Source organism: Astatotilapia calliptera, chromosome 20, assembly GCF_964374335.1.
Source record: "Astatotilapia calliptera chromosome 20, fAstCal68.1, whole genome shotgun sequence".
Taxonomy (NCBI): domain Eukaryota; kingdom Metazoa; phylum Chordata; class Actinopteri; order Cichliformes; family Cichlidae; genus Astatotilapia; species Astatotilapia calliptera.
The window spans coordinates 16,129,932-16,156,986 of NC_137441.1; the positions used below are offsets into that span (position 1 = coordinate 16,129,932).

A 27,055-nucleotide genomic window follows, 5' to 3' on the forward strand; every position below is an offset into this window, starting at 1 on the left:
CTAGCAGCATCCCCGACTAATGTATGCTTCGCGTCAATGTGATACTTTAAGCTAGTGAAAAGAACAATCATACATGATGTAGTAGACGTCTTTAAGAAAAAAAGATAATGTGAACTGATTTGAACTAAGTTGAATTGAACAAATATTTAATCTGATCATTTTTGATCATATTATCTCCACATATTAACATGCTGTTTTTAGACTTGATAGATAGCATTAACAACCTGCTAGCTGCAAATAATCATGTGCAGTTCCACATGATTATTAACAGACAAAAAGAAAACATATTACTGATCCAGAAATAGTTTTCTAGATCATTGCAAAAAAGTGCAGCCTTACTTGATGTCCACCCTGCTGTTACTCATTTTATATTAAGGTTTAAAAATCTAGTTGGTATTGGTATGGCGAGTAGCCTTCAGTAATAAATCACACAGCAATAGTACAGTCATGTAGTTGTAAAAAGCATGACAATATATATAGTATTCCAAAGTATTCAGAATACGTTACTTTCATTGAGTAACTTAATGCAAATTCAGCCAAGACAGGAATACCATTGATTAAAAAATCCTACAAGAATGGAGGAAGGAAGAACAAGAAGACAGAATGAAGAAAAGGACTAAAAAACTTGCATCTTCAGTTGATTTGATCAGCATTTTTGGACAACTGTGGTGTCATGACTTTGATCAGCTGATGAGTTACACAGAGAGACAAACTCAACATTTGAGTCTTGGTCCTGCACTCAGCTTTAATCATCCCTCCAGGTACTTTGTTAGCTTTGTGTTAGCATTGTTTCTTTGCAGATGGTTGTAAAGAGCTGTGTTATAAATATAATGCAATCACTTCTGTCCTGGAGACAGTTTTGCTCTTGTCTTGTTGTGCAATAAAAATAAAAGTAATGTCCATATTGCCTTTGTAGACTGCTGTAGCATCTTCCTTCTCCCAAATACAAACTGAAATAAGTTTATGCGAAGTGCACAGGAAGAAAAGAACGCTTGTTTGTTTGATTTTTTTTCTTTCTATCCACTCATTGTGCAAATAACTGAGGAACCTCTGTAACGCGAGTAATCACATACACAATGACACAAACAAACAGAAAAATACATTTATTTTGACCAGAAATCAGCATGGAAATAAATCTAGACAGAAAAACAGTTAAAAGGTTCTATTATTCTAAATGTTCATTTAGAGATGACATGATAAAGAATTAATTTTCACACAATGAGCAAATCACAGCAGTACAGAAACCTGCATTTATTGAACTGAGGTGATCTATTTAGTGAAATTCTAGTGAAAACAATATGTAGTCGAAACATTACAATAAATGATTTATTTCAGATTATCAACAGTTTGTTTCATATTGATACATGTTGAAGGAAGTATTGAAGGAAGTAGTTAGTATCAGTATTAATCACAAAAAATAGTTTATTAATATGTAACATTTTTATAACATTTCATATCTAGACTAAATCATAAAGCTAGGGTTTAAATTCAAAAATGAAAAAAAAAATGAAGATATCCAAACTACACTAATTTCCAGATTCAAATCACCTACCGTATATTAAAATCTCTTCACAAAAATGTAATATCTGGATATTTCAAATTTTCAGATCCACTGTTAATTTCCTGGAGGTGCTGGGGTGTCATGGTCATCATCATCCGTTTGTTGTATCTGTATTTATAAATAAAGTTTATTAGTACCACCAAGACGTAAGAGTGATGAAGTGTAAACTGAACTCAGGGCTCTGACAGGATGCTCTTCTTTTAAATGCACTTTTCCTGCTTACACTCACATAGTTTTGCTTATTATGTAGTTATCATCAATCATAGCAATTAAATAAAATAAAGCAATACCTCAAAGCCATTTTTCTTGCACCACTTTTTGAAGCAATCCTCGGCTTTTCGTTTAATATCAGATTTAGTTTCTGGGTTCTTCCAGTAAACCCGAAGTATCTTCTCAGAAAAACAATTTGGCAAAAGCTTGGACACCTGACATCAGGGACAGTAGGATAAAAATTACATATTACACACCCAAAGTTGTCTTTTGGAAATGATTAAAAAAAGAACACAAAGCTCATGCAAAGAAATGCTGTAGTTCTGACCTTTAACTTTTTCATTGGGATTCCTTTGTCAGGATCATCCTTGCGAAAGAAATATGCTTTACTGATGGGGTCCTCATTTTCCTTCCCATAGTCATAAGTGACTTCCTAAAATGAAATTTTACAGAGAAGCCTGTCTTTATAATCACATGTGAATATTGGCCCAGTGGAGGTTGAAAAATCTTTTAAATCAAATGAAAATGAACAAAACTCAAGATTTTAAAAAAGGTTTGAATTAATAAAACTCACAATTACTTCAAAGTCATCTTTGCTGACCCCAGTTTCGTCAACCAGTTGTCTTCTCAAATCTTCCTTCATGTCCTGAAGGATGGAGGTGAAAACATGTGTAATTATTATTGTTTTGTTAATCTTGTTTCATGAGATGTTCTCATTCTTACCTCTGTTATTTCCACTTGTTTTTTTTTCTTCAATGGAGAAAGGGGAAATGTGGGAGAGAGAAGAAAAGGATTTATTCAGTACTGAAAACACACAGCAAGCGTGATCACATATATAATGTTTAAAGAAAATCTGTTTTTCTTAATTTCTCTATTTCTAGATTTTTTTTCATCTGCCAAATTTGAGCTCTTGTAAAACTTTCTTAAAAAGTAGTATTGTATGCCTTGTAAGCTCAGATTTTGTTTTTCTTTCCCTCCTTTGCTCCTTCCATGCATCCCATTAAGGGTGAATATTTGACTTGTAATACAGGCACATGAAAACATAACTGCATACCGTGGCTTCACCCAGACAGCGGTACAAGTCCCGAGTCATAACCCTCTGTAGAATCTTCCTTGCATCCTCCAAATTTTTATTGTTTTTCTTGTTTCTCCAGCTAAACCACCAATGTTTCTTAGAGGAAGAGTTGAGTATATTTTCAATCACCTGATCTACAAAGTAATCCAGAAATAAATTGGTTAAGTCAGTACTTACAAAGTTATTTACACAAATTTGTATCACAAAAAACAACAACAAAAAAACCCAAACTGAACTATTATAGCAAACAAAATACAATAAAATAAAGCTCTGCAGACCACAGTAGTTTAAATAAATAAACAGTGAAATATTTAAAAGTGTCAGTTAAAAGTGTTGTCCATATTCTTTCACAAATTGTATCTGTATTTGGAGATGGTTTATTCAAATACATCTTTTGGCATCAATGGTACAGCACTCGCCTGGTTTGCCTCGTATCTCTCTCGCCGTTCACAGTTCATTCATTTACTCACTGACAGATCACTATCTACTCCAGATAATTCTGGTGTACCCTAAGGCTTTGTCCTGGGTCCTTCACTTTTCATTATCTATCTCCCACCCTAGGTAATATTTTCAAGAAATATAGCATCCATTTTCACTGCTACTCAGATGACACCCAGCTCTATTTATTTTTCAAACCCAGAGCTACTCTCACACCCACATCCATTTCTGACTGTTTAAGTGAAATCAAGGTCTGGTTTACTCACAACTTTCTTAAACTTAATGGCAATAAAACAGAATTAATTTTAATAGGCACCAAATCAAAACTGACTTAAGTTCAAAACAATAATTTCTCATTATCCATTGATAACTCTGTTGTCACACCCTCCCCTCTGGTTAAGAGTCTCTGTGTCATTCTTGATAGCACTCTTTCCTTCACAGCATATATAAATAATATCACTCAGTCTTCCTATTTTCATCTTTGTAATGTTAACCGCCTCTGTATTTCACTCACTCCAAACAGTACCGCCATAGTTGTCAATGCTCTTGTCACATCTCGTTTAGACTACTGCAATTCTCTTCTTTATGGTCTACCTCAAAAAATCTCTTCATAAATTGCAGTTAGTTCAAAATACAGCTACTCGTATTATATCCAGAATTAGTTCAACCAAACATATAACACCTGTTGTTTAACAGCTCCATTGGCTTCCCTCCGTGTAAATTTCAAGATCCTGCTTCTTACTTTCAAATCGCTTCATAACCTTGCTCCTCGATATGTATCTGATCTTCTCCATATGTACTGACCCCCTCATACACGCTGCTCTTCTTCAGCTTCCCTTCTTTCTGTTCCACCTGCATGCCTGAATGCACTTCCACCAGATCTCCGGACCACAAACTCTCTCACCACTTTTAAATCACGTCTCAAAACCCATCTATTCAGAATTGGATACCCATAATTCCGTCTTTGTCTATTTTCACCTTGTGTTTAAATTTTGTTTTGCTACATCTTATTATATGGTATTGCTGCTACTGTTTTGTACTATTGTAGGGTGACCTTGAGGGTCTTAAAGGCACCTATAAATAAAAATCTGAAATTAACTGAAATAGAAAAATAAAAACTGTAACAGTAAGAAAAAGAGTGCATGCAAAGACAATTTATAATTTATCCACAGATCGAAGCCACTACCTGTCAGCTTTACGTATGCCTGCATGTCCTTTTTGCTGTCAGAAAGAGAAAGCATCTCGCCTTTTGAACTCATAGTTTTGAAGTCTGGGTGGTCATCTACTAGTAAGAGGGCATCTTTTATCCTGGACATAATAACCGAACACATGACTTCAGGGGCACTCTGCAGACAAACTAGATGTTGTGTTGTGTAGTATTAAAAATGGAATTGTAAGTACTCACATAATTTCTACAGCCATTTTTATCTTGTGTTGGCAGGCTCTTCTGTGGATAGAGAGCCTTGTCTGGAATATGTCATACAGATTTACCAATTCCTGTTGACAGGATAATTTAGTTATAGCTACTCAGATCAATTTTTCCTTTAAAACAGATTTAAAATAGGTGAACACCTTTTCTCTAGAGCAAACGTGTTTGCGCCCATTCTCATCACAGCAGATCCCTGCAAACGTGATAAAGCGCTGATGGTTAAAGCTGTTCGGAAGGCCCAGCCGTTGGCAGTCCCTGAGATGGGAGAGAGGAAACATGCAAATAAAACAACAACAACAAAAACTTACTAAAAAAACAACTTCTGGTAAACTCTTCAAAGAACCACTAAGTCTGCTACAAAAAGTAAAACTAACTAGTTGAATGCAGAAAACAGTACAAAGTAGTTTTGCATATTGCATCAAAAAGTGAATTTTTCTTTTGTAAAGCAAGCTTTACCTGGCAAAGTAGTCAAACTTGTCAACATCAATCCCAGTTTCCTTGTTTGACACAATTTCATAGAGAAAGGATTTATTCTCTTCTCGACCTTGATATGGCCACTGTGGAAATAAAGCCAGAGTAGAAACATTAGATACTGTCTTCTGCAGCAAAGATGATACTTAATTCACACAACTGTCCAATACCTGATCCATATTTTTCTTTCCTTTAATCATTTCCTTAATGAACTTTAAGTCATCTCCATCTTCTTTTTCTTTTTTTATTTCCAGCCCACACTTCTCCATCATGTCCTTCAGGCCGTCTGTGTTTTCCAGTATGTGATCAAGCATGCCATTAGAGGCGTCCTCATGCTGCAAGAATATACAGGTGGGTGTTTTAGTGGTGAAAACTTTAAAGTTAAAGCAAGCATGCGCATAGAAAAAAATAAACAACTTTGCCAAATAATGATTAATTGATACAGCAGTATTAGCTTTCACATATCATATCCCATTCTATTATTGTGGACAAGACAATCATAGTAAATCTAAATATTTGAATCGTTAAATGTTTTCGTAATATCACCACTATTTTTGGCACACACAGGAGAGTAAAATTAATAAAGGTGTGAAAGTGTGAAGTTACTGGTTTGAAACACTGTTTGATAGATTTAGTTTCTAAAGGACATTAAAGATGTTATATTTTACTCATTTCTTTGTTAAGATAACAGTGACTGTTGATGGTCATGACAATTTGCATATTAATGATCATGAAACTAACCTCAATCCACTGTTCGTTAGTGATGCTAGTTTCAGTCATTATGCAAATGTTCTGTTTATAAGGTTGGCAAAACCATCACTTAGGTGAGACTGAAGAATCACGTGGATGAGGTGGGTAACAAATTGTTTCTCCCACTGAAAACCATACATCCAGATGAACAGAATACATTTTTTGCAGTGACAAATTACATTTTGTGTATATATATTTTTTTAACATTTACCATCACTAATGTTATTAGTGGTCGTGCACAGGGTGGTCTGTCTGGTCGTGCAGTCTCAGGCAACTTCTATCAGTAGCTGAGCCTTCCTAATACACACGAGGAGGTGCTCACTGATTAGCTGGGAACCATATTTAATTTGGATTATGTTCTCATACCTGAAAAACTTATCTCATTGGAAAAGTGGGAGGGTCAGTTCTTACAAACTGTTCTCTAGGGTCCTTGTCATCTCAGAGATAAAAAAAAAATTGGATCTGGAGAGACCCAGCATTCATCCATTGCTCTATTTTCACTGTCCACTTTTCTTTTATGCACAGCACTATTTGTTCTTTTTCTCAGTTTTTTCGGATGTAGTCATCTGTATTTCTTTATTTTGTTTTTTCTACATGTATCGCTGTCTTTCTATGGAACGCACCCAGGACTGCCATAATGAATTAATTAAATACACCATTAAATAATTAATTAAATGTGGCATTAATTAATTAAAATTGGAAATAATTAAATATTTACGACACATTTAATAGTTGGCAGTAATAAGGATGATTTTTTGTAAAATCATATTGGTATAACCCTTGAATTATTTGTGGATGACATTAGATTAGTTTGATGCTGCTGATACTTTCATGTGACCCAGCTGGGAAACTCTGGGTTAACTCAGAGAGCTGAAGATATTGTGGATATGCTGACCTCGCTCTGTGGTGTTGTCAATGGAAAATTGTACTTAGTAGTCAGTATAATATTTTAATGATATAAGTTTGCATATGGTAGAATACTGCATGTAATCATTAGTGTTTAGAAGTATATATTTGGTGGCATATTGAAAGAATGTCTCATCCTAGGGGGTCTGTGACATTTCAAGGTGTTCTGGCGTTCACCCCCACATCCTGGGAGAGGTCGTACCTTGTCTTATTGTTTTACGGTAGGATTAACGTAGCTATGTCAGTTTTAGTTTAAGTGCTTTTTTACATATAGATGAACTGTTGGATTTTCCAGACCAGTAGGTTAAGGGAAGTCATTTATGGGGCCACACTCTGACCCCCCCCCCCCCCACACACACACCTCCACATTCCAATGTAAGGAACAAACGCTCACTGAAGAGTATAAATAAAGACCGGGGCAGTTTCTCAGTGCGATTCTCAGTTCTGGAGACTGCCCTTGCTAGCAAGAAGTTCTGTGTGTTTCTCTTCTCTGAGTTTTTACTGAAGAAGTGTTTTAGAGTATATTTCTTAACAGGTGTACAGGGCCTTTACCCTCATGATTAATATAAAATATAAAAATATTAGCCGAACATCATGAAGTCTGTATGTGTTTCATAGTGTCAAACAACCTTTGTACAGTTAAACCTAACAGTTACTACCTGATGGAAACACCAATGTTATTTATTTTAATAAAGTTTATGCATTTATACACAAGTCATGCTGATTATTGAACAAAAACCCAAAGATCAGTTGTTAAGCGGATTTATTTGCGCTCTCTCCTCCTCAGACGTGTTTTTAATGTTAGTTATAATTCAGAATTGGCGACTGAAACAGGTATGAACACATACGAACATCAGGAAATAAAAACCTGATAAATATAACCTCAGTAAATGAAGTCAGTGAACAGCGGGGGTTATAGCAGCTAACTTTTGCAAAGAGGCTTTATCTTGACAAACCGACCAGATATCTGAAGATTAAACCACTAAATTCTTGGCTAAAAAATATTAAAACGGTATTTGGTGACACACAAACAGGGTTTTTCAAAGTACAGTTCTAGTTTCCACTTGCCGGTTGTTGTGTGCTAAAAACAATGACCACCCGGCCAAAGCAATGATTTTGACTCGATCAGTGTCAGTAATCAGAAGCAAGCAGAAGCAAGCAGAATGAGTTAAAGTTTGACTTATCTGACTGTTTTGTTTCGCTTAATGCGCCTTATAATCCCAAAATTATAGTTATTTCTGCCTTCCTTTAGCATGTGTATAGATGCATATGTAAATTTGACAAGTTGAACTCATTGTGTACTGTACAATGGTTTACAGCCAATCAGGAAGCAGAACACAATGCATTGTTGAAAAAAAAGTATGCAAAATTCAATAAAAAAAATCTGCAAAACAGCGAGACCACGAAAGGTGAACTGCGTTATAGCTAGGGATGGGTACCGGTATCCGGTGCCATTATGGCACAGATTCTGACATAAACAGTAATAACCAGATCGAAAAGCAGTGCACATTTCGGTGCTTTTTTTTCCCTGAGGTGTCATACCCTTTGGATTCTAGCCAATCATTTTACCTTTCCAAGGATAGTAGCAGGATAGCAGGTACATACGTTCTTTTAGAGCAGAGCTACAGATTAAAAATGCCCAAGGCGAAGTGGTCAAAAGTCTTGCTGTACTTCACAGCAAAGGATGCAAACTCAGCAGCCTGCAACAAGTGCTTTAAGGTGATACTGTGCAAAGGAGGTAACACCTCGAATCTGATGAAACACCTGGCGAAGCATAGTGTTTTTTTTAAAAGCCGAGAAATGCGCCGTATTTTCATAGCTTGCTGCAAGACCTCACACCGAGCACATCTACTGCGGGTGTGGTGTTATTAGACCTGGAGTTAACATCCCTCAAGAACCCAAAGAGAAGAGTCCTGGCCCCTAGCCCTGCCAGTGTAGCAGAAATGATAACGGATGATGATGGCAACAGCAGCCATTCTTCTCTGGGTGAGTAGCTTAATGTTGTTCGTGTGTAATTTACGTTGAGTAGGCTAACCACGTTATTAAATAATGCATGTAAGGTGAACTAGCAAACACCGTCATAGTTACATGTGGCTATCTTCTTGTTTGATGGCAGATACTCCCTTCATCCTGGCCAAAAAAGCTAAAATGACCAAAGAAAAAGTGGAAAACAGCTAAACATTAGCGGTTTTTGGACAAAGTTTATGTTTTTTCCATTGTTTAAGATAAGATGACCTTTATAAGTCCCACAGGTGGAAAATTTGTTAAAGCACTTGTTTAAGCATTTGTTTAAGCACTGCTTCCAGCCAAGAGTCATACCATATATGCCCTGTAGCTGCAGAAAAGGCTAACATTGTTATCTTTTTACAAAAAAATAGCTAAACATGAGAGGTTTTTGGACAAAGTCTGTGTTCTCCATTCTTTAAGCACTGGTTCGAGCACTGTTTAAGCACCGGCACCGTTTCAAAAGTACCGGTTTGGCACCGGTATTGGATAAAACCTAAACGATACCCATCCCTAGTTATAGCGAGGGACAACTGTACAGCACAGACCAAGCAGCCACAGACCTGCTTGGTCTGTGCTGGCCAAGTGGTATCATATGGAGAGTAACCGAATACATGTACCGGCGTTACATAATTAAAATACAAAATATGACTAACTGTATTCTGTTACAGCTACGGTTTAAATATGTGGTAATCAGAATATAGTTACTTTGTTGAAATAAATAGAATAAACAGCGTTCATTTCAGGTTTCATATGTTAGGCTATCTCTGTACTGTCAGCGGGGCGAGACACGGCTGGTGGACAAAGTGGTGCTGGAGCAGATCGTAGAGGGGCAGTGAGATGGGTGTGGTACCACCGACCTATTAGTCTGGAGGCCGCTGTCACACTGGCGGAGGACCATCTCGCCGCCAAAGCAGAGGTGCCCAAAGGAGGCAGCCAGACACCAAGCAAACAAGCCCCAGTGGCGGTGCCGAGGCACCGGGCTCCTGCCGCTGCACATTGAGAGCGGGCGCTAGTGTGGACTCCCACTATCCCATTCACGCCAGGCTCAGCAGCGTCAGAAATGCCTGTATAACAGAGGGGCTAGACCCAGGCAAAGTGCTTGTATTACTCCCTTCTTTCAGCTCAAAGTTGCTTGCGAAGTGGCAAGGACCCTTTGTGGTCACATGGCGAGTTGGGGACGTTGACTATGAGGTCGCACAGTCGTTCACAGCCCTACAGGCTTCCTGAACATAAACGGAAAATTGTTCAGAGGGAATTGGCCGAAATGCTGAAAATGGGAATGACAGTGGAGTCGCACAGCGCCTGGTGTAGCCCGATAGTTCTTGTGTTGAAGAAAGATGGGTCTATACGGTTCTGTGTCGACTATCACAAGGTGAAAGTTTCGCGCTTTGATGCTTATCCCGACTAGCTCCTGGACCGGTTAGGCACGGCCCGTTTTTTCACAACACTGGATTTAACCAAGGACTATTGGCAGATTCCCTTGTCTGTCGTGTCCAAGGAAAAAATGCTCTTCTCCTCTCCGTGCGGTTTGTACCAGTTTGTTACGCTTCAAATGGGCTTGTTTGGAGCCCCGGCCCCCTTTCAGCACCTCATGGACTGGGTGCTACGTCCGCACGCTGCATATACTGTGATTATTTGGTTTTGTGGCACACTTATAACGGTGTACAGAGTTGAGCTTCAACTCTGTACACTTCAACTCTGTTCATTATCATAAAAAAGTTAAGGGAATTGGTTGCTTTAACTTTTACTATACAGAGTATCATTTCATATACTCTGTATAGATTTCTCACTGGGCTTGAGTTTTTGCAGTGAATAGAATAACAGTTTATAATGTGTGCTTTAGGGTAGGTAATTGGACCAGAAATGCGATAATTTAAATTTTAGTTTACTTCCATTACTTGGTCAGTGATAAGAAAAGATTTGATTTGAGTTAAACCTGACAACATGAACCCTGCACCCTTACACCACAGGGTCCTTGCAAGAGCAAGGATTTGAGTTTTGTTCGTTTCAGGAGTAAACCCAAACTCAGACTGGACACAAAATAAAGCCAAGTAGTTTTGCTTATAAAGGCAATGTCCATGAAAACACTCCAAAAGTTGCAGCAAGCAAAATTTAAAAAATAAAACTGGGCAAGGAACATGCAACTCACAGGAGACTGAGTTTCCCAACAGTTACATCTCCTCCAATGAGCAAGCACTTGGAGACAATAGGAAGGAAAAACTTCTTTAACCCCCTTAATGCCTTGTGCATATTTGATAGACACTATTTTTTTGGGAGTTTGAGGCTTCTACATTAGTGTGATTTTATTTTTTTCCCCTTGAGAATGGATTCTTAAGTAATTTGAAAAAAGTCGGACAATACAGTATGAAATTAACATGGATTTTATGGATTTTAATTTAATGGATGAATAAGGGAAAAATACCAAAAGATTATCAACATGCTAGAATAATAAAAGAAAAAAACAGGAATCCAAAAATACAATTAAAATCAAAAGATCTCAGCCTTAAACACTGAGTAGCAGGGAAAAGCTACACAGAAAGTCAGACATGATGAGAGTAACTAAGGGGCATAATCCAAAATTATTACAGAAACTAAGAATCATAATGCTGGTGAACAGTCCTACAAAGACTAAAACCAGTTACCACTAAAGCTCAGATAACTTTATATAATGATTTAATTAATTTATTCTTAATTTAAAATTTTGTGTTTCAATTATTTCAAACTCTTACCTCCCATGTCCCATTGGATTCTTTGCCTTTGTTGTCTCTGATTGCTTTCATAAACAACTGGTCATAAAAATGAGAATAGAGCCCGTGTCCTTCAAATGACAAAATAAACATATGATATGAACAACAGGGTTATGTTCTAGAACTTCAGGCAATGCACATTAACTAATATAGACAGGCACTTGTGTAGATGTGAACAGTGCATTGAATGGTTTCTAGTCAAAAGGGAATATTGTATAACACTGAAACTCTGCATTTCTTGTTTTATTAAGATGAGAAACATCAGCTGTATAGTGTCTTAATTTATCCTACTAATTCATCCTGTTTAACACATGGGTTTTATTTTCTGCTTTTGGTCAAGACTTTGTTAGTTCTAGCCACATCGATGGTCAAGGTCAACATAGTACTTGACATTGGGATCATTTTTAAAAAATGTTTAATCACACCCTATGATGTCCATCTGCAATATAATATTTATAAAACAAAATGCTTGTATTAGTTACCTAGGTCATGGCAAAGACCAGCAATCTGCACACAGAGGACATCTTGGTCACTGATGAGGGATTCCTTAAACTTCTCTAATTTATCCAACTTCTCCACATCCTTAGGGTTAAACCTCTGCAACACCTCCAAATCCTCAGGGTCAAAGTCCTTAGACTTCTTCAAGCTCTCCAAATTCTCAGGCTTCAAGTTCTTCAACTCCCTCAACATGCCCAACTGTTCAGGCTTCAAGTTCTTCATCTCCTCCAAATACTCGATCTGCTCCTCCTGCTTCCCCTTCAGAGATTTTGCAAGCTCACCTGATAAATGTGCCACTCTTTATTGCAAAATGTAGAACACACAGTCTTTAGTACATTGTCTTAATTGTTTTCAGTTAGTACATTACTACACTGCTAAAACAAAATAAATAATTAAAAAATAATTTGAAAACACATCAGATCTCAATAGGGGAAAAAGGGAGGGAAACAAATGTCAGTTGCCTCCACGTGTAAATCCATTCCTGTTTTGATGGTTGGCTCATTGTTGCCCCTCTATTGTACCTGTTGTTAATTTAATTAACATGAAAGCAGCTTCAAGTGATTAACAGCCCCCTCTGCTACTTAACTGACCAGATAAGTATCCTAGAAGTTTTAATTACTTGATGATATACTCTGATTTAAAGTGTTCCTTTCATTTTTTTGTGTTGTAGATAAACCAGTCTGTCCCTTGTTTTGGATTTTTCTCACAAATAGGTGTGCATGAGTGAAAACCAGTGGACAAACCCAATCGAGTGTTCAAAGCGGTTGTGGGACGCTCCTGGATAAACAAAATAAATCCCCCCAAGTTGCTTGATGTTTCGTAGTCTCTGGAACTCTGGAGTGTTTATAATTTTGACCAGAACTGGGTGTAATGCCATGTGGCCATGGATGGGATCATTAAACACCTTTGTGAAGAAAAAAGAACAAGACAACAAAAAGACAATTAGAAAAACAAAAAAAGCCTCCATAGTGGTTTTTAGTTTTCTTTTGAGTTGGCGCATGGACACCCAACTTTGTGGATATCATAGCTCTGAGTTATGAGGTGATGTAGGATTTTGAAATTGACACCATAGGTGTAGTTATTAAAAATCTCCGAAGTTCAAATCTCAGTGAACTAAACGTCAAGGTCAGAGGTCAGTTTTTCTGAAAAACTTGCGATGCAATAACTCAAACAGTGTCACCCTAGGATTTTGAAATACTGTAGGTGCATCAGGTAAGTCTCATAAGTTTTAAATATTAGTGTGATGTGATACAAATACCACTGAACCCATTCTCTGTGCTGAAAAAAGCTTGATTGGTATTTAAGATCATTTTTATAGAATTTATTATTATTGGTTAAAGTCAAGGGGAGATTATTTTCAGTAGTGGATTAATAATAATCACATCTGGAACATAACCGCTGGATTAGCTACAGCCTACACACACCAACAACAACAGGGCCCAGTTCATTGTGTTTTATGCCGGGAACACCAGCGAGGAGTGATTGTGGATGCCGCTCAGGTACATCTCCGTCTCCCCTGCAGCCACACCGCAGACCATAGCTCGCTGCAGCTCTGCAGTTAAAAACAAGCTCTCTGCCGTCACTGCCGCCAATATGATTAGGACTGAATTTTACTTTTCCGGCTGTGAAAATATTTATAATGTACTACCATGTGGGGGATGATGTAAAAAGTCTGAGAACCACTGCCCAATATAAAGAGAAATATTCTGTAAAAGATAATGAACATTGCAACTTGTGGCAAATTTCCTTTTTTGTTGTTGTTGTTGTTGTTTTTTAAATTGTACCGGCAAGGACTAAACTTACCTATATATAGTGAACATATTTTTATCGCATCTGAAGTGTTCTGAATTCATAAGAAAATAAAATTATGTACCGTGTTTTCCGCACTATAAGGCGCACTTTAAATCACTGAATTTTCTCAAAAATTTAGAGGTCCAAGAAATACGGTAAACGATTCCAAATGGCTTTTCATTAAAATTCAAAATCACTCGATATTAATAGAGTCCCCTGTGAGGGTGCATACTGTTGATTTTGCCTATGAGCAAAGACATATCTCCACTGCCCACACGTATGTCATGAATACAGAGCTGTGGTGTCTGCTGTGACCTGGGTGTAATCTTTGAGAAGTATAACATCGCACATCATTGTTATACCTGACGACATACAGATGTATTTCAAGCTAACTGATGATCCCTCTATGTCTTTGTACGGCTTTCGCGAGTGCATGCGTGAGGTCAAAAATTGGCTCGCAGGTAACTCTCTTATTCTAAAAGAGAGGAAAACGGAAATTATCGTGTTTGACAGTAAAGTCCCCCGTGACGCCCTCAGTTCCTTTAACAGTTTCCTCACTGACACTGTTAGTGACCTGGGTGTATTTTTGGATAGCTCTTTTAAGTTCGATAAACAAGTGTCTTCTGTTGTTAAATCTTGTTTCCATCAATTGCGTCTTATTAGCAAGGCCAGACATTATGTTCCACATAGGGACCTTGGAAAGCTTATCCACGCCTTTGTGACATCTAGGTTGGATTATTGCAACTCACTTTACTTCGGTCTCAACTCTACTCTCCTCCATAGACTCCAAATTGTTCAGAATGCAGCTGCTCGTCTCCTTACTGGTAGTGGGCGGCGTGTCTCTATTACCTCTGTCCTTGCTGATCTGCATTGGCTTCCCGTTAAGTACCGCATTCAATTCAAAATCCTGCTGCTTACCTTCCGAATTATTAACAATATAGCGCCATGCTACCTCATTGAGCTACTTAGATCATACACCCCTACTAGAGCATTAAGATCATCTTCCCAGTCACTCTTGGTACTGCCAAGATCTCGGCTGAAGACTAGAGGTGGCCGCGCATTTGCCTTGGCTGCACCCGATTTATGGAATAACCTCCCCATCGCTATACGCGAGTCTGATTCCATCCATTCCTTCAAATCGCGGTTAAAAACCCACTTATTTAGCCTCGCCTTTTCTACCAGTTAACGCTTGCTTGATAGTTAGCTTAACGCTTATTCTTATCTTTGGCTTTTAATTCATTTTTAATTTTTTTGACTGTTTTATCCTCTATACTTAGCCTTCTTTTATGCTTTTATATGCAATTCTTTTGCCTTTGTGTGTTTTAATGCCATTCAACCTGCTAGCACGTTTTGGTACCTTGCCATAGCCCTCATCCTTCCCTGTTACTTCATCTTACCCTCTTGCATGTTAAGCACTTTGGTACACCACTGGTTTTTAAATGTGCTATATAAATAAAGTTTGTTGTTGTTGTTGTTGCTGTGTGAAGACAATGTGTAGAGAATTGTGCAGGTCACCTGCTGTAAAGAGCAGCAAGGGAACTGGAGCTGAACAGAGCAGAGGCAGATATGGACGGGTGATAAACTTCCACCGTTGTGCTTTTACAATAATAATGTTTCTTATTTTGCTTTAGCCAACTACGAGGTAAGGTTTAAAATATCAGCAAAACTAGAATTGTGTCTGACTCAGCAGCCTTGAAGTCCACATGCTGTATTTATGGCATGTCACAAAAACACAGCTAATAAGATTCTGCCCATCCTATTGGCAAGTCTTGTCTTGGACTCAGAAACAAAAGATAATACAAAGTGTCTCACCTTGTACTCTTTAGAGTAGTAGTATGGCTTCTGAATACACTGTTTATTTTTTTCATCAGGAGTCCTAATGAGTAAAAAACAAGAAGAAGCATAACAGAAAAATATTGAACAAAATGGTAGAAAATGCAAATTGGTTTATCAGTAGATACTTTGCTATAAGAGCATTATCAGCAGTCCCCTAAAAGGTTGGTTCTATTCAACCTTCACATTTCTTCAGTGTGAGAAACATTTTGTCACTCATTCAAGTAACTTTTTCAGAGACTGGAAGTGAATCGTTTCTCCTACTGAAACTGGTATATCCAGATGAACAGAATCAACCTTTTGGGATTTACTTACCTGGATGAGGGATCAGCTGTGATCAGCTGTGCGTGTTCTGGGTAGCAAAGGGGAAAAGAATCACTACTGATTATCTGTTATGACAAGTAGTTTATTATGATATTTTTTTCTTGCTGTCATGTCTAACAACAAACCATAAAACATTGTCACAGTGTGTTCTCATGTGCTGTACAATAATGCAGCTTTGTCTGGTAACGCCTGTGTTTATCCCACAAGTACAAAACTACTTGCAGGTTACTGTTCAATATCTGAAATATAACAGGACTCTTGTGTATATACTGCCGCCCCTCTTTTAAAGGGGGTATAAAATATAATTTATATTAGTATTGCATTGTCTTGTTTATTTTTGTCAATTTTTTCTAACATGCTTACTATGACTGGGAGCTCTGCACAAGAATTTCAGTGTGCCTTGACTGCTGGTTTATGCACAAATGGCAAATAAAGAATCTTGAAACTTTAAGCTACTTTCGGTTAGACACTGAAAACAACCTGGTTAAGGTTAGGAAAAAAATTGTGGTTCTGATTAAAGCAAAGAATAGAAACAATAACCTTGCTCATTTACAAATGACGCATGGAGTTCAGCAATGTGTTGTTCTTTGCTTTTTAGTGCGAGTTATTGGTTAGTTGCTTTTGTGACACACTGTAATGTGTGGTCACATTATGTGATTTAATTTTTGCACATTTTTAGTTGTAGTTTTGTTAAGGAAGGGCCTTAATTTTGTGATTTTTGTTGGAGACCCAACATGTGGTGTGATCCCTAGTTACGCCACAAGGGGGCACTTCTGCCCTAGTGAGACAGTTTAGTGTGACGCTACTGCTTGTTGTCAGATCTGGCAGAAGCGAGAGAGGGAAACACGCTACCTGTCGTCCATCTCATCATTTATGTTTTTTTCATGTTAGTAAGTAATAAGGCCACACATGTGGTCCACATAATTTACATACCATGTAAGGGTAGCAGTTTGTTTTGCTGAGATCTATATTTGTTTGTTTTGCTCATTGAAACGTGTTCTCGAGAAAGTAGGAGCTAGCTTAGCTCGCCGCATGCTGGAGTAGCCGTCGGCTTTGTTGTTTTCTAAACTTAAGGCACCCTCTTGTAACAAAATTACACAACGGCTCCTGTATATTTCAGTTAATGTGTTCGCAGAGACAGTTTGATGTGTTGTCACTGTTATTGTCTAAAGTTAGTGTAATAACCTATAATAATCCTGATTGTTCTGCAATGTTAATGTGGAGATTTCCACTATACAGATATGCCATTAGTATATGGTACAGTACTGGAATGTTTGCTTTATCAAACTATGTGTGGGGAAAAGAGTGTGAATTAAAGCTCTTAGTAACAAACAACAGAGATGATTGTTTAGATTTTTGTTTATATTATTTTAATTTATTCAGATTTTGGGCTTTGGGAATGTGAGACAGAGAGATTAAGAGGTTTATGCAACCTGTTGTGAACACATGAATGTGTATAAATAAAAGTTCTGGCAGAAGCGAGAGAGGGAAACACACTACCTATCGTCCATCTCATCATTTATCTGTTTTTTCAGAATCAGACATAATCTGTCGGCCGCCCTCTTGCTTGGGGCGTGTTACACTTTCAAGACTGTGTAATTGTAGGCTTTCTGTTCATATCCATATTTAAGACTCACGTTTTGTTGAAGGTGTCATCTTGTGTTCATTTGGGTCCTCACCCTTACACTCTGCACCCACTGACAGCACCTTAACAAGCCATTTGTAACGACCCATCATGAAGGGAAGCTGCAAGATTGAAGAGATTTAATGAACAGCTGCAGCAGAAACTGGGTGGTGCAGAGGATATATTTATCAAAATCAAATATACAACTGAATATGTCTACCTAGTGTATTTGACTGTCTCTGGGCACAGATAGAAATCAAGGAAACTTACCGTGCATTGCAGGCCTCATTATAAATAAATAGTTAGTAGAATAACACTGAAATTAAAAGTGGAAGAGTGTGCGTCTTTGCGGGTCAGTGTTTTAGATAAAGGGTAGAGGATAAAATAAGATGCATGTTAACATAAGCAAAGTCTGAAAATGTAAGGCTGTGTAATGCACCAGTACATTCCCATTAAACATTGGACACTGGATAGACATGCAGCTCATGTCTATATTAGGTTTGTCATTCCATGACCAATTCTGGACATCTGTATGACGCCCAAACTTGGTCTACAATTTGGGCATTCAACCACGCCCCAACCTGGATGTCAATAAGACGTTCAACATTTCAACTTTGGAATGGGTAATTTTTTTGGATGTCATGTAGACATCTATGACAGGTGCAGGCCAATTTATGATTAATAAATGTAATTTTTTTTAATTGGACAATATTGTAACGTTCACAAATGCTCTCAAGCACCAGACGTTTTGATTTCACCACGGTTAATTGAAAAGGCACAGGAAAATGGACTGTTAACCCACAGGAGAATCCTCCAGCCCATTCCCCTCCAGCTCCGAACAACAACAACAGGACCCCCCTTCCCACACACACTCACTCACTTTTTCTGCAATGCAGCCAAATATGTCTTTTAAAGAAACAACAACAGTGCACAGAGATTATTTTAATTAAACAACTTATTTGTTTGTAACTAGGCCCATTTACAGCATCCTGCATGCATTTGTCCCTAACCATCAGGAACCCTCCAGTTAACTTTTATCAGGTGGAAAAAAAGTATTCATCCTCCAGCTTCACTGTGTTTATGTTATGCTAACATAGCTTTGTCGCTAGCGATCACATAGCACATTATTATATACCAGCTAGTCCAACTTCAGTAACTCTACAAACATCACTGCTGTTTAGTTTTTGTCCTTATTTATGTTGGAAGTGATAGCAGAGCTGTACGTTTTAATTTATTCAAAAATCTCTTAGTCAGAACATGGTATATCATGTTTAGCTGGAAATTAGTTAGAAGTTAGCAGGAAGTAAGCTAACTCTGTTGAATTTAATAAATTCTGTTTTCATGGATACCTGGATGTTAAACTTAATTGTTACGCCTAGTAAAGCAGCAACGCTGATCATATTAAAGATGAATTAGACAGTTTTTAACTCTCAGTGATGCTGCAGTGTTCGTTTGGGAAAGAAAAGCAATTTACTGTATTTTTTGGGCCATAAGGCGCACTGTTGATGAACGGATCTGTTTTCTTTCGTTTGACTTTGGGACATGAAGCATACAGACTTTTGGACCCAGATTACTCCACGAGGCTCCTGACTACGGCAGCCGTAATGCTCCGACAATCCATCAAGCAGTGCGGCTTCGTAGTTACCAAAGTCGTACTAAAACATTTTTTGACAGATTTTTGAGCGCCGTGGACCAAATCAGTTCAAGGTCAGTAAGCACAACCAGAATTCATACATAAGATTCACCGGATTATAAGGTGCACTGTAGATTTTAGAGAAAATTCAAGGATTTTAAGTGCGCCTTATAGTGCGGGAAATACAGTGTGTTTTTGATTGATAATAGGGCTGAGAGAAGTTGTGTATGTAAGAAAATGTTTATGTATGAATTATCAGTCTTCGTCAATACGCACATTTTGCAAACCCCTTTGAGAAGCCGGGGACATTTCTGCTCGAAATCTAGCGAGCAGCTGCTCATTTTTCTTTTAGTGTTAGACAGCACACCATCTTGTAAATGTCTGCTTCTCACTTTGCATTCCTTTACAACTATTTCACAACAGGATAAAGATCATTCAGATTGTGGCTCATACCGTCCAATATCTTTGCTGAACACAGATACCTAGATCCTTGCTAAAGTGTTGGCCATCCTTTTTTCCCTGGACATGTCCATTTTTCACGTTCTGTCAGGGGCGCCCGGGGGGATTTTCGAGATTGATTAAAATGTCCGGGTTTTCCTACAGAGGACCCATATGTGTGACGTCATCCCCGAGCTGCTGCTTTGTGAGTTGTTATTCTGTGCTCACAGATGCGACAGACAGCACTCAGCAGCGCGCCTGATGATGTTTAAAAGATGCCAAAGCGCAACTGCAGCTTTTCAGACGAACTGCAAAAGAAATTTCCCTCGTATCGTCCCGGTACTGGTAATTTTTCTTTAATTTTTCCGTTGTTGACTTGTAAAAGCCTATGTGACATGTTTTCTTTCACCATAAATATGTTAAAATTTTCTTTAAGCACACAGTATTATTAAAGTTGTTCATGACTGGGCCAAGTGTCCTCTTTTTTTAGAAATCAAAATATGGTCACCCTAGTTTAACGAAACATTTGTCCTCTATCATCTCGCCCGATCAGATGGGCTTTATTAAAAATCGCTTGATGCAGAAAAGGCATTACGGCTACCATAGTCAGGAGCCTTGCAGAGTAATCTGTAGTGATGTGTCGGTCGCGAACGAAACGGCTCTTGGAGCCAACTCTTTGAAGTGAACGACACGAGCCGGCTCCTTTTTGCAAGCCGTGGGTTTTTTTTTCTTTCTCTCACCCTCTCTCTCTCGCTTTTTTTCCGCTTCACTCCGCATGCGAGCCTTGTGCTTTGTGCTGGGAAGAGGGGGAGGGGCGGTAGTTACACTCTCAGTAGCACAGGAACAGAGCGGGAGGGAGAGACAGAGAAAGAGAGCCAGGGACAACGACATCACATTAGAAAGGTATAGTAATCATCCACAACTATTTTCAGTTGCGGATGATAAAAGATTCAGAAAGTTTATTCATGCAGGCCCATATGACAGAGAATGTGCATCTTCTTTTTGTTTTCATATTTTAATTTATATTTAATTGTGTTGTGGTTTGCAGTGTTTTGTGTTGTTTCACTTTGAATTTGTTTAAAAGGAAAAAGCTGAAAATTTAAATAGTTAAAAGTTGAAATATAAATAGTTGTTTTTTGTATTATAAGATTTATTTATTACATTTTATGTGGAGTAAATAAATAAAAGTATATTTACAGTGGCCCCTAGAGACAAAGCACATAAAAACTCCAAAGCACGCAAAAACACCAAAATACGTATAAACTCCAAAACACGTACAAAACACTAGTGATGTGCGGCTCGATCCTGAAATATCGATTCCTCCGATACCAGTCATTTATGTTCTAGAATCGATTCTCACATTAAAATATCGATATTTTTAGTAATTTAGGGTTAATTTGTAGTTTATCATTAACAGCAACACAGTGGAAAGAAACTATAACATTCAGATTGTCTACATTCAAAGGAACTATTTCCTCTTCCGCCTTTCATTGTCATGCGCGAAATACGGCTGTATAAATGTCTCGCAGCCCCTTGGCGCACGCACTCACAACAATGGCTGAGCGTAATTGTGCGGACGTATTTTACCTCCAAACAGCTGAGACGTGGTTTGTGATACATGTGGCAAAAAAGTGAGGTGTTGTGGCCATACTTTCCCAACCTTGAGACCTCAGAATTAGGGAGACATTCAAAAGGGCTGTTGAGGGGGGGTGATAAATACATTTTACAGTGTTTATTTATCGGATAAAATACGTTAAATGTCACCGTTATTATTAGCCGGTCCGGAAACAGCGTGGGTGTCCAAATTCAGAGGCTGCTTCCACCTGAGGACCCGGCCTTCGCAGTCTAAAGAAAGCCGGGTAGTACGGCACGAGCTCCCTCAGTGTAGTGAAACTCAGCCGTCTGCTCCTTGCTATCTAAAATATAACTGGGCGCTGGCGTAAACTCTCGACCGTCTCTCACTTTCTTTAATTAGTTTTCTGTTTGATGTTTATTCAGCTGTGTGAAAACCCCGGAGGAACCCACCCGAGGGATTAATAAAATTAAATTAAATTTAATCTAATCTAATAATTTTAATCTCAGCCAAACCGATTTACTCACGAACAAATAAAACACTGAAAAAGCCAAACAATAACATTTTTAAGTTATCAAAGTGACTTATATATCATGTTTAACCCGAGTAGCGAAAGGCAGCGGGGGTTTGAAAACGATGTGTCGATCGGCTCAGATATTTGAAGTTTACACAGCGCCGCGCTATGAATTCTGCAATATGGTTTTTCAATTTTGTTGTCCAGGTGGAAATTCGGGAGAATGGTGGCTCCGGGATTCTCCCGGAAAAATCGGGAGGGTTGGCATGTATGGTTGTGGCAACATCACTAACCTTGTCAAACACCTCAGAGTAAATCATATCACAGAATATGAGGCGCGTATGTTGAGACGAACCGAAGAGGAGGACAGGGACAGGTGCTGCTAGGGCGAGACACAACTCTCTCATGGAGTCCTTTAGTGCTGCAGGCAGGCAAGGTGTTCAAATAGCACAACTTCAGTTTTTTTAATTTCTATATGATGAACTCTGCCTTATTAAGTGATAAGAACAAGTAATCTGTTGTCCTGTAATCATTATGACGCTATAATTTGAGATACAATAAATAAAATACGTTTTTTTGTATAAAGTATCAGTATCGGATCAGTATCGTCGATACCACCCTGAATATTACTTGGTATCGGATCGGAAAGGAAATCAGTGGTATCGCACATCACTACAAAACACAACAGAAGTGCTCCAGGACGCTAGGCGCAATGTTGAGCTTTTGTTACCGGATTTGGTGTGCGGTAGTAACAGGTTAATGAACTTTTTTTTTTTAATTATTTGAATATATATGAGTGCTTGTGTATAAAGACACAAACAATACACATATGCTTTCAATTGTGTAATTTAAGTGATCTAGGTAGCTCTGTTTTGGAAGTTCAGTTAATGCTAGAAATGTGTTTTGGAGTTTGTACGTGCTGTGTCTCAAGGGGCCACCGTATATATTTATAAATAAACATATATAAATAAAACCATGTTGTTTTTTTTTACATTAGTAATTCCTTTTGTACATAATTTTATATTGTTGTTAATAATTAAATTAAAGCAACAAAAACCTGAAGAACCGGTTGGGAGCCGGTTGGGAGCCGAGCTGAAAGAGCCGGTTCTCTAAAAAGAGCCGGAAATCCCATCACTAGTAATCTGGGTCCAAAACACCGCCGGCTTCATATCCCAAAGTCAAAGGAACACTGCAGCATCACTGAGAGTTAAAAACGGTTTAAATCAGGGGTCGACAACCTTTCTGATGATAAGTACCATCTAAAATTTCCAGGGATGTCAATGTGACATATGATTGCATTAGCAATAAATTTAATAACGCTCTATATTAACAGTTACACACTATATAGAACAACTTCATAGAACTATAGTTGTTCGCAGATGTTGGCAGCTATAAGCGAATAGTTATCAGCTATTTTGAAACAAAAAAGACACTTTTATCCATAACAAGAACACTATAACAGCAAATGAACTGTACAACAGAAAATGCAAATGCTGATGATTCAGGATTTCAGGATGTTAGTAGGGCACTTTGAGCTCTTGTTGCCAAAATTGGGACCACATTTAATGAGCTAAATGACCTGAAGCAGCATCTAGCTGTGTCTCCAAGGTAAAATAGTTATTTTACTATTTACATATCATTGTATATTCAGTACCACTGCATGTTTTGAGCTACGAACAAACTTGTTGCCAAATGCAGTGGTCTGATTGGTCAGATCTGAAAATAACCAAATTCATCCACCTAAGCGCATTTGGTGTCCAAAAAATATCCATTCACATAAATATTTTGGACTCCTTTTCTTGGAAAATGAAGCAAGTACAAAATGGGGTACTTGGACAGAAAACTCAAATACAAAAACATATTTCAATATATCGAGTTTTTTGGGGGAAAATTAACCGTCACTAATCCGACTGAAGTGTAGTTAAAAGGCTTTAGCAAACTCATCTTGAACAAAAAACTATATACAATATAGAAATATGAAAACAAATAAAATATAAAATTTAAAAAATAATTCTTATATGAGTCCCCCCAACCCAGCACCTGCTTCATAATATCATGACTTATGTTAATGTTTAAGTGTGTGTTAATTACCTTGGCCATGGTGATGAACTTCAGTCTGCACAAAAAGGATGTCTCTGTTGCTGATGTCAAGTTCTGACTGCTATGTACATCAAGCTCTCCTCCTTATATTAACATGTATTTGGTGTTTATGCTCCTCCCCTCTGTCTTCTGTCTTTCTATTTGTGTATGTGCATCTATGGGTGTGGTGCTCACATCACTGACTACTTACCTGTGCATAGGACAGACCCAGTGTTGCCAACTTAGTGACTTTGTTGCTATATTTAGCGAGTTTTCAGACTCCCTTAGCGACTTTTTTTTTCTAAAAAGCGACTAGCAACAAATCTGGCGACTTTTTCTGGTGTTATTGGAGACTTATTTATGACGACTTTTTGATGTGAAAGCGGGTATCGCTTTTACTCTCAACAAGCAGCGGGTGCCGCCCGTTCCAAAGCGCTCACGGGCGGAGGATAGTCCTCCCCCAGCTGCTATCAGGGCAGAAGATGTTCACACCTATGCATCCGAACTGCAAATGAATCGCGCATGAGCGAAGCCGCTGCTCCCGCACTGACTGTAACGCAGTCAGTTCTTCTTTTACTGTTATGCTGTTTTGTGGATCACGAGGTTTAAAACTACTTATAAACACACACACACACACACACACACACACACACACACACACACACACACACAAAGTAACTCAATTAATCTGTAGTTCTAAATAAACTCTAAATGCATTTAGGACATTTTTTACTCACTTTATGTCTCTTCCACAATGTTATTTCTCTCTCCAACTACATAGGTTACAATTATATCAGCGTGACCAATTATTCAAATTAGGCGATGACATCATTTAGCGACTTTTAGGACAGCCAATAGCGGTTTTCCTTACTGAGGAGTTGGCAACACTGGACAGACCTTCCCAAAGTGTGGGGCCCGCAGAGCCATTGCAGGGGGAGCGCGGTATGAAAAGGAAAAAAAAAACCCAAAAAACAATGCTTGGACACTGCTAGCACGGGGCGCCTCCACAAATGCAAATCAGAAGATGAAGCATCGCTGAATATGTTTCCAAACCAACTTCATTCTAAGCCAAACACTAGAAAATACGGTGAAGCATATCTGCCCTTTGGTTTCACCTGCACAAGTGCCAAGGTAGGTCTCCCCTGCAGAATTGGTTTTCCCTTCATCAGGAGCACGCGCTGGGCTCTTCAAATCACGGACAAACAGTATCCCACAATCTTGATTTTAAGTTCACAAACACTTGTTGTAATGACTAACTACTCCTGATATTTTGGAGATGTTAGCTCTTCATACAGTAAAGTTACAGTGGGATACAAATAATATCAGGCTGATCCTGCCACGATTTGTTCCCCCTGTTCAAATCACAGACAAACAGTATCCCACAGCTGTTTATGTTTTTGAACCCATTTTGCAGAGGGATTGAAAAATGTATTGATAGCAATGTTGAATATTATTACATTAAAACAACTACATGTAAAATAATCACATCGTGACGCCTCTGCCTTTCTAAATAGAGGGACAGTAACTGCGTGTGTATATGTAAGCGTGTAAAACCTGAAGATAGTCAGATTAACAGCATTTTGTCTCTATCTGCTATTCTGCAATTCATCTCATGTAAACAATGTGGCGCACAGCGTGACGTGAAAAGAGGGCGCATACCTTTGACGTTGCGTGACGAACTCTGTATTCCTCGTCCACACGTAAACGCAAAAAAAGGAGTTTTAAAAATCTCCGTTTTCGGTGATTCAAAAACGCCGTTTACGTGTGGACAAAACAGCTGCGTTTTCAAAAATACCCGTGTAGGCGTGGACGTAGCGTAAAAGAGTTAGTAGTTTATTTTATTACTAACTGTAATTTATTGCAGATTACTTGTATTTGCTTAATTGTTTACTAAATGTTTGAGGTGTGAAGTAAACCGCAATGGTGCAAAATATGAGTGTATGTCGGAGGATGTATTCCGGGGGGGGGGGTGACATTTTTCTTGTAAAACAAAGGGGGGCCTAGCAAAAGAAGTTTGGGAACCATTGGCATAGGATTTAGTGAGATCTATTTTCAGAAACAGAATATTGCTTTCATAATTTGTATATTTGTTAGCTTAGAACATGCCCTCTACATCTGCACAGGAAATGGATTCAGTCACAACGACTCTTACACAGAAAAGAGGACAAAAACAAGTCAGGCCTAACGTGCTTCAGGATAAGATCGAGATGCTTATTGAAGCTTTTGTTTAGAAAACCCGCCTCCTTTTCAAACAAATGAATGGAATGATATTTTGTAACTCCTCTTCTTTTCTCTTTTTTCTAAACTGAGGACCTGCTGGCTCTGAACTTTTCTTGTCCATCTTTCATTGGTTTTAATTTTGCACTACAGTATGAACACCCATCCCTCAACCCGAGGATCACCACAACATAACCTAATAGACCTACACCTTAGCTCACAGAATTACTTTGTCTAGGGTGCATTTCTGAGATTTCACACAACCCAGGATTCAAATCATGAATACATAATGGGCTTGGATTTACAACATTATGATGAAATGTGCTCTATTTGGAAGCAGCCACCCCCTCCCCTTTCGACGGGTGGTGTGAGACTTTAAATCATCAAACTGTAAATTATAAAATTTAAATTGTTATTGATCCCTTTACCCCAGTCCTAAAGTGTATATTTATTTTCTTACTCTTCTTATATTTACTGTTTGTTTACTTGCACTGCTGTAACTGGAGCCTCGTCGTCTTGTCTCTCTATATACTGGACTGTATATAGCGGAGATGACAATAAAGATTACTTTGACTTCAGCAGCAAGCAGGCGCATCAAGGGCTCTTCCGCTCACTTTTTGCGTAAGGAATTTCGAAAAAAAACCTCAGTGCAAATTATAAGTCTGTATCATAATGTCCGCTGTTTTCGTGTTTGTTGGTTTGTTTTTATTTTGTTTTATTTTGCGAGTTGGTTATTAGATGCTGCTCCAGCCGGTCAGAGAATTCCCCGCCGCCCCCTCCTCCCTGCGCCGCAAGCAGCAGGCGCACCTCGCAAACAAAGGGCGCCCTTACTCCCAGCAAATGGGCGATAGAAAACCGATCGGTGCGTATGTCATTCCCAATATGCGCTGACTGACGCCGATGCCCGTGATGTCGCCCCCCACCACGATGCCGCCCC

The 27,055-nt window shown here is 38.4% G+C and overlaps 1 protein-coding gene across 2 annotated transcripts in view; it reads right to left on the bottom strand.

The window, feature by feature from the left end:
- Window positions 1–24,002, bottom strand: part of LOC113013075 (deoxynucleoside triphosphate triphosphohydrolase SAMHD1-like) — a 96,201-nt gene extending 72,199 nt beyond the window's left edge. Inside the window, exons 1-18 of one of the 2 annotated variants that reach the window (XM_080295450.1) lie at window positions 23,914–23,971; window positions 17,678–17,786; window positions 16,032–16,068; window positions 15,696–15,759; window positions 12,836–12,996; window positions 12,077–12,390; window positions 11,577–11,665; window positions 5,355–5,519; window positions 5,170–5,270; window positions 4,857–4,968; window positions 4,690–4,781; window positions 4,471–4,592; window positions 2,826–2,980; window positions 2,495–2,521; window positions 2,346–2,417; window positions 2,100–2,204; window positions 1,852–1,986; window positions 1,088–1,669 (exon numbers count right to left, since the gene is read on the bottom strand). In XM_080295450.1, coding sequence (XP_080151576.1) covers window positions 1,616–1,669; window positions 1,852–1,986; window positions 2,100–2,204; window positions 2,346–2,417; window positions 2,495–2,521; window positions 2,826–2,980; window positions 4,471–4,592; window positions 4,690–4,781; window positions 4,857–4,968; window positions 5,170–5,270; window positions 5,355–5,519; window positions 11,577–11,665; window positions 12,077–12,390; window positions 12,836–12,996; window positions 15,696–15,759; window positions 16,032–16,068; window positions 17,678–17,786; window positions 23,914–23,922 — 1,923 coding nt within the window. In that variant the 5' untranslated portion in view covers window positions 23,923–23,971 and the 3' untranslated portion in view covers window positions 1,088–1,615. Of the gene's footprint in view, window positions 1–1,087; window positions 1,670–1,851; window positions 1,987–2,099; window positions 2,205–2,345; window positions 2,418–2,494; window positions 2,522–2,825; window positions 2,981–4,470; window positions 4,593–4,689; window positions 4,782–4,856; window positions 4,969–5,169; window positions 5,271–5,354; window positions 5,520–11,576; window positions 11,666–12,076; window positions 12,391–12,835; window positions 12,997–15,695; window positions 15,760–16,031; window positions 16,069–17,677; window positions 17,787–23,913 lie in introns of those variants that run through there. The other variant, XM_080295451.1, reaches the window with a different exon arrangement.
- Window positions 24,003–27,055: the final 3,053 nt, after the last annotated feature.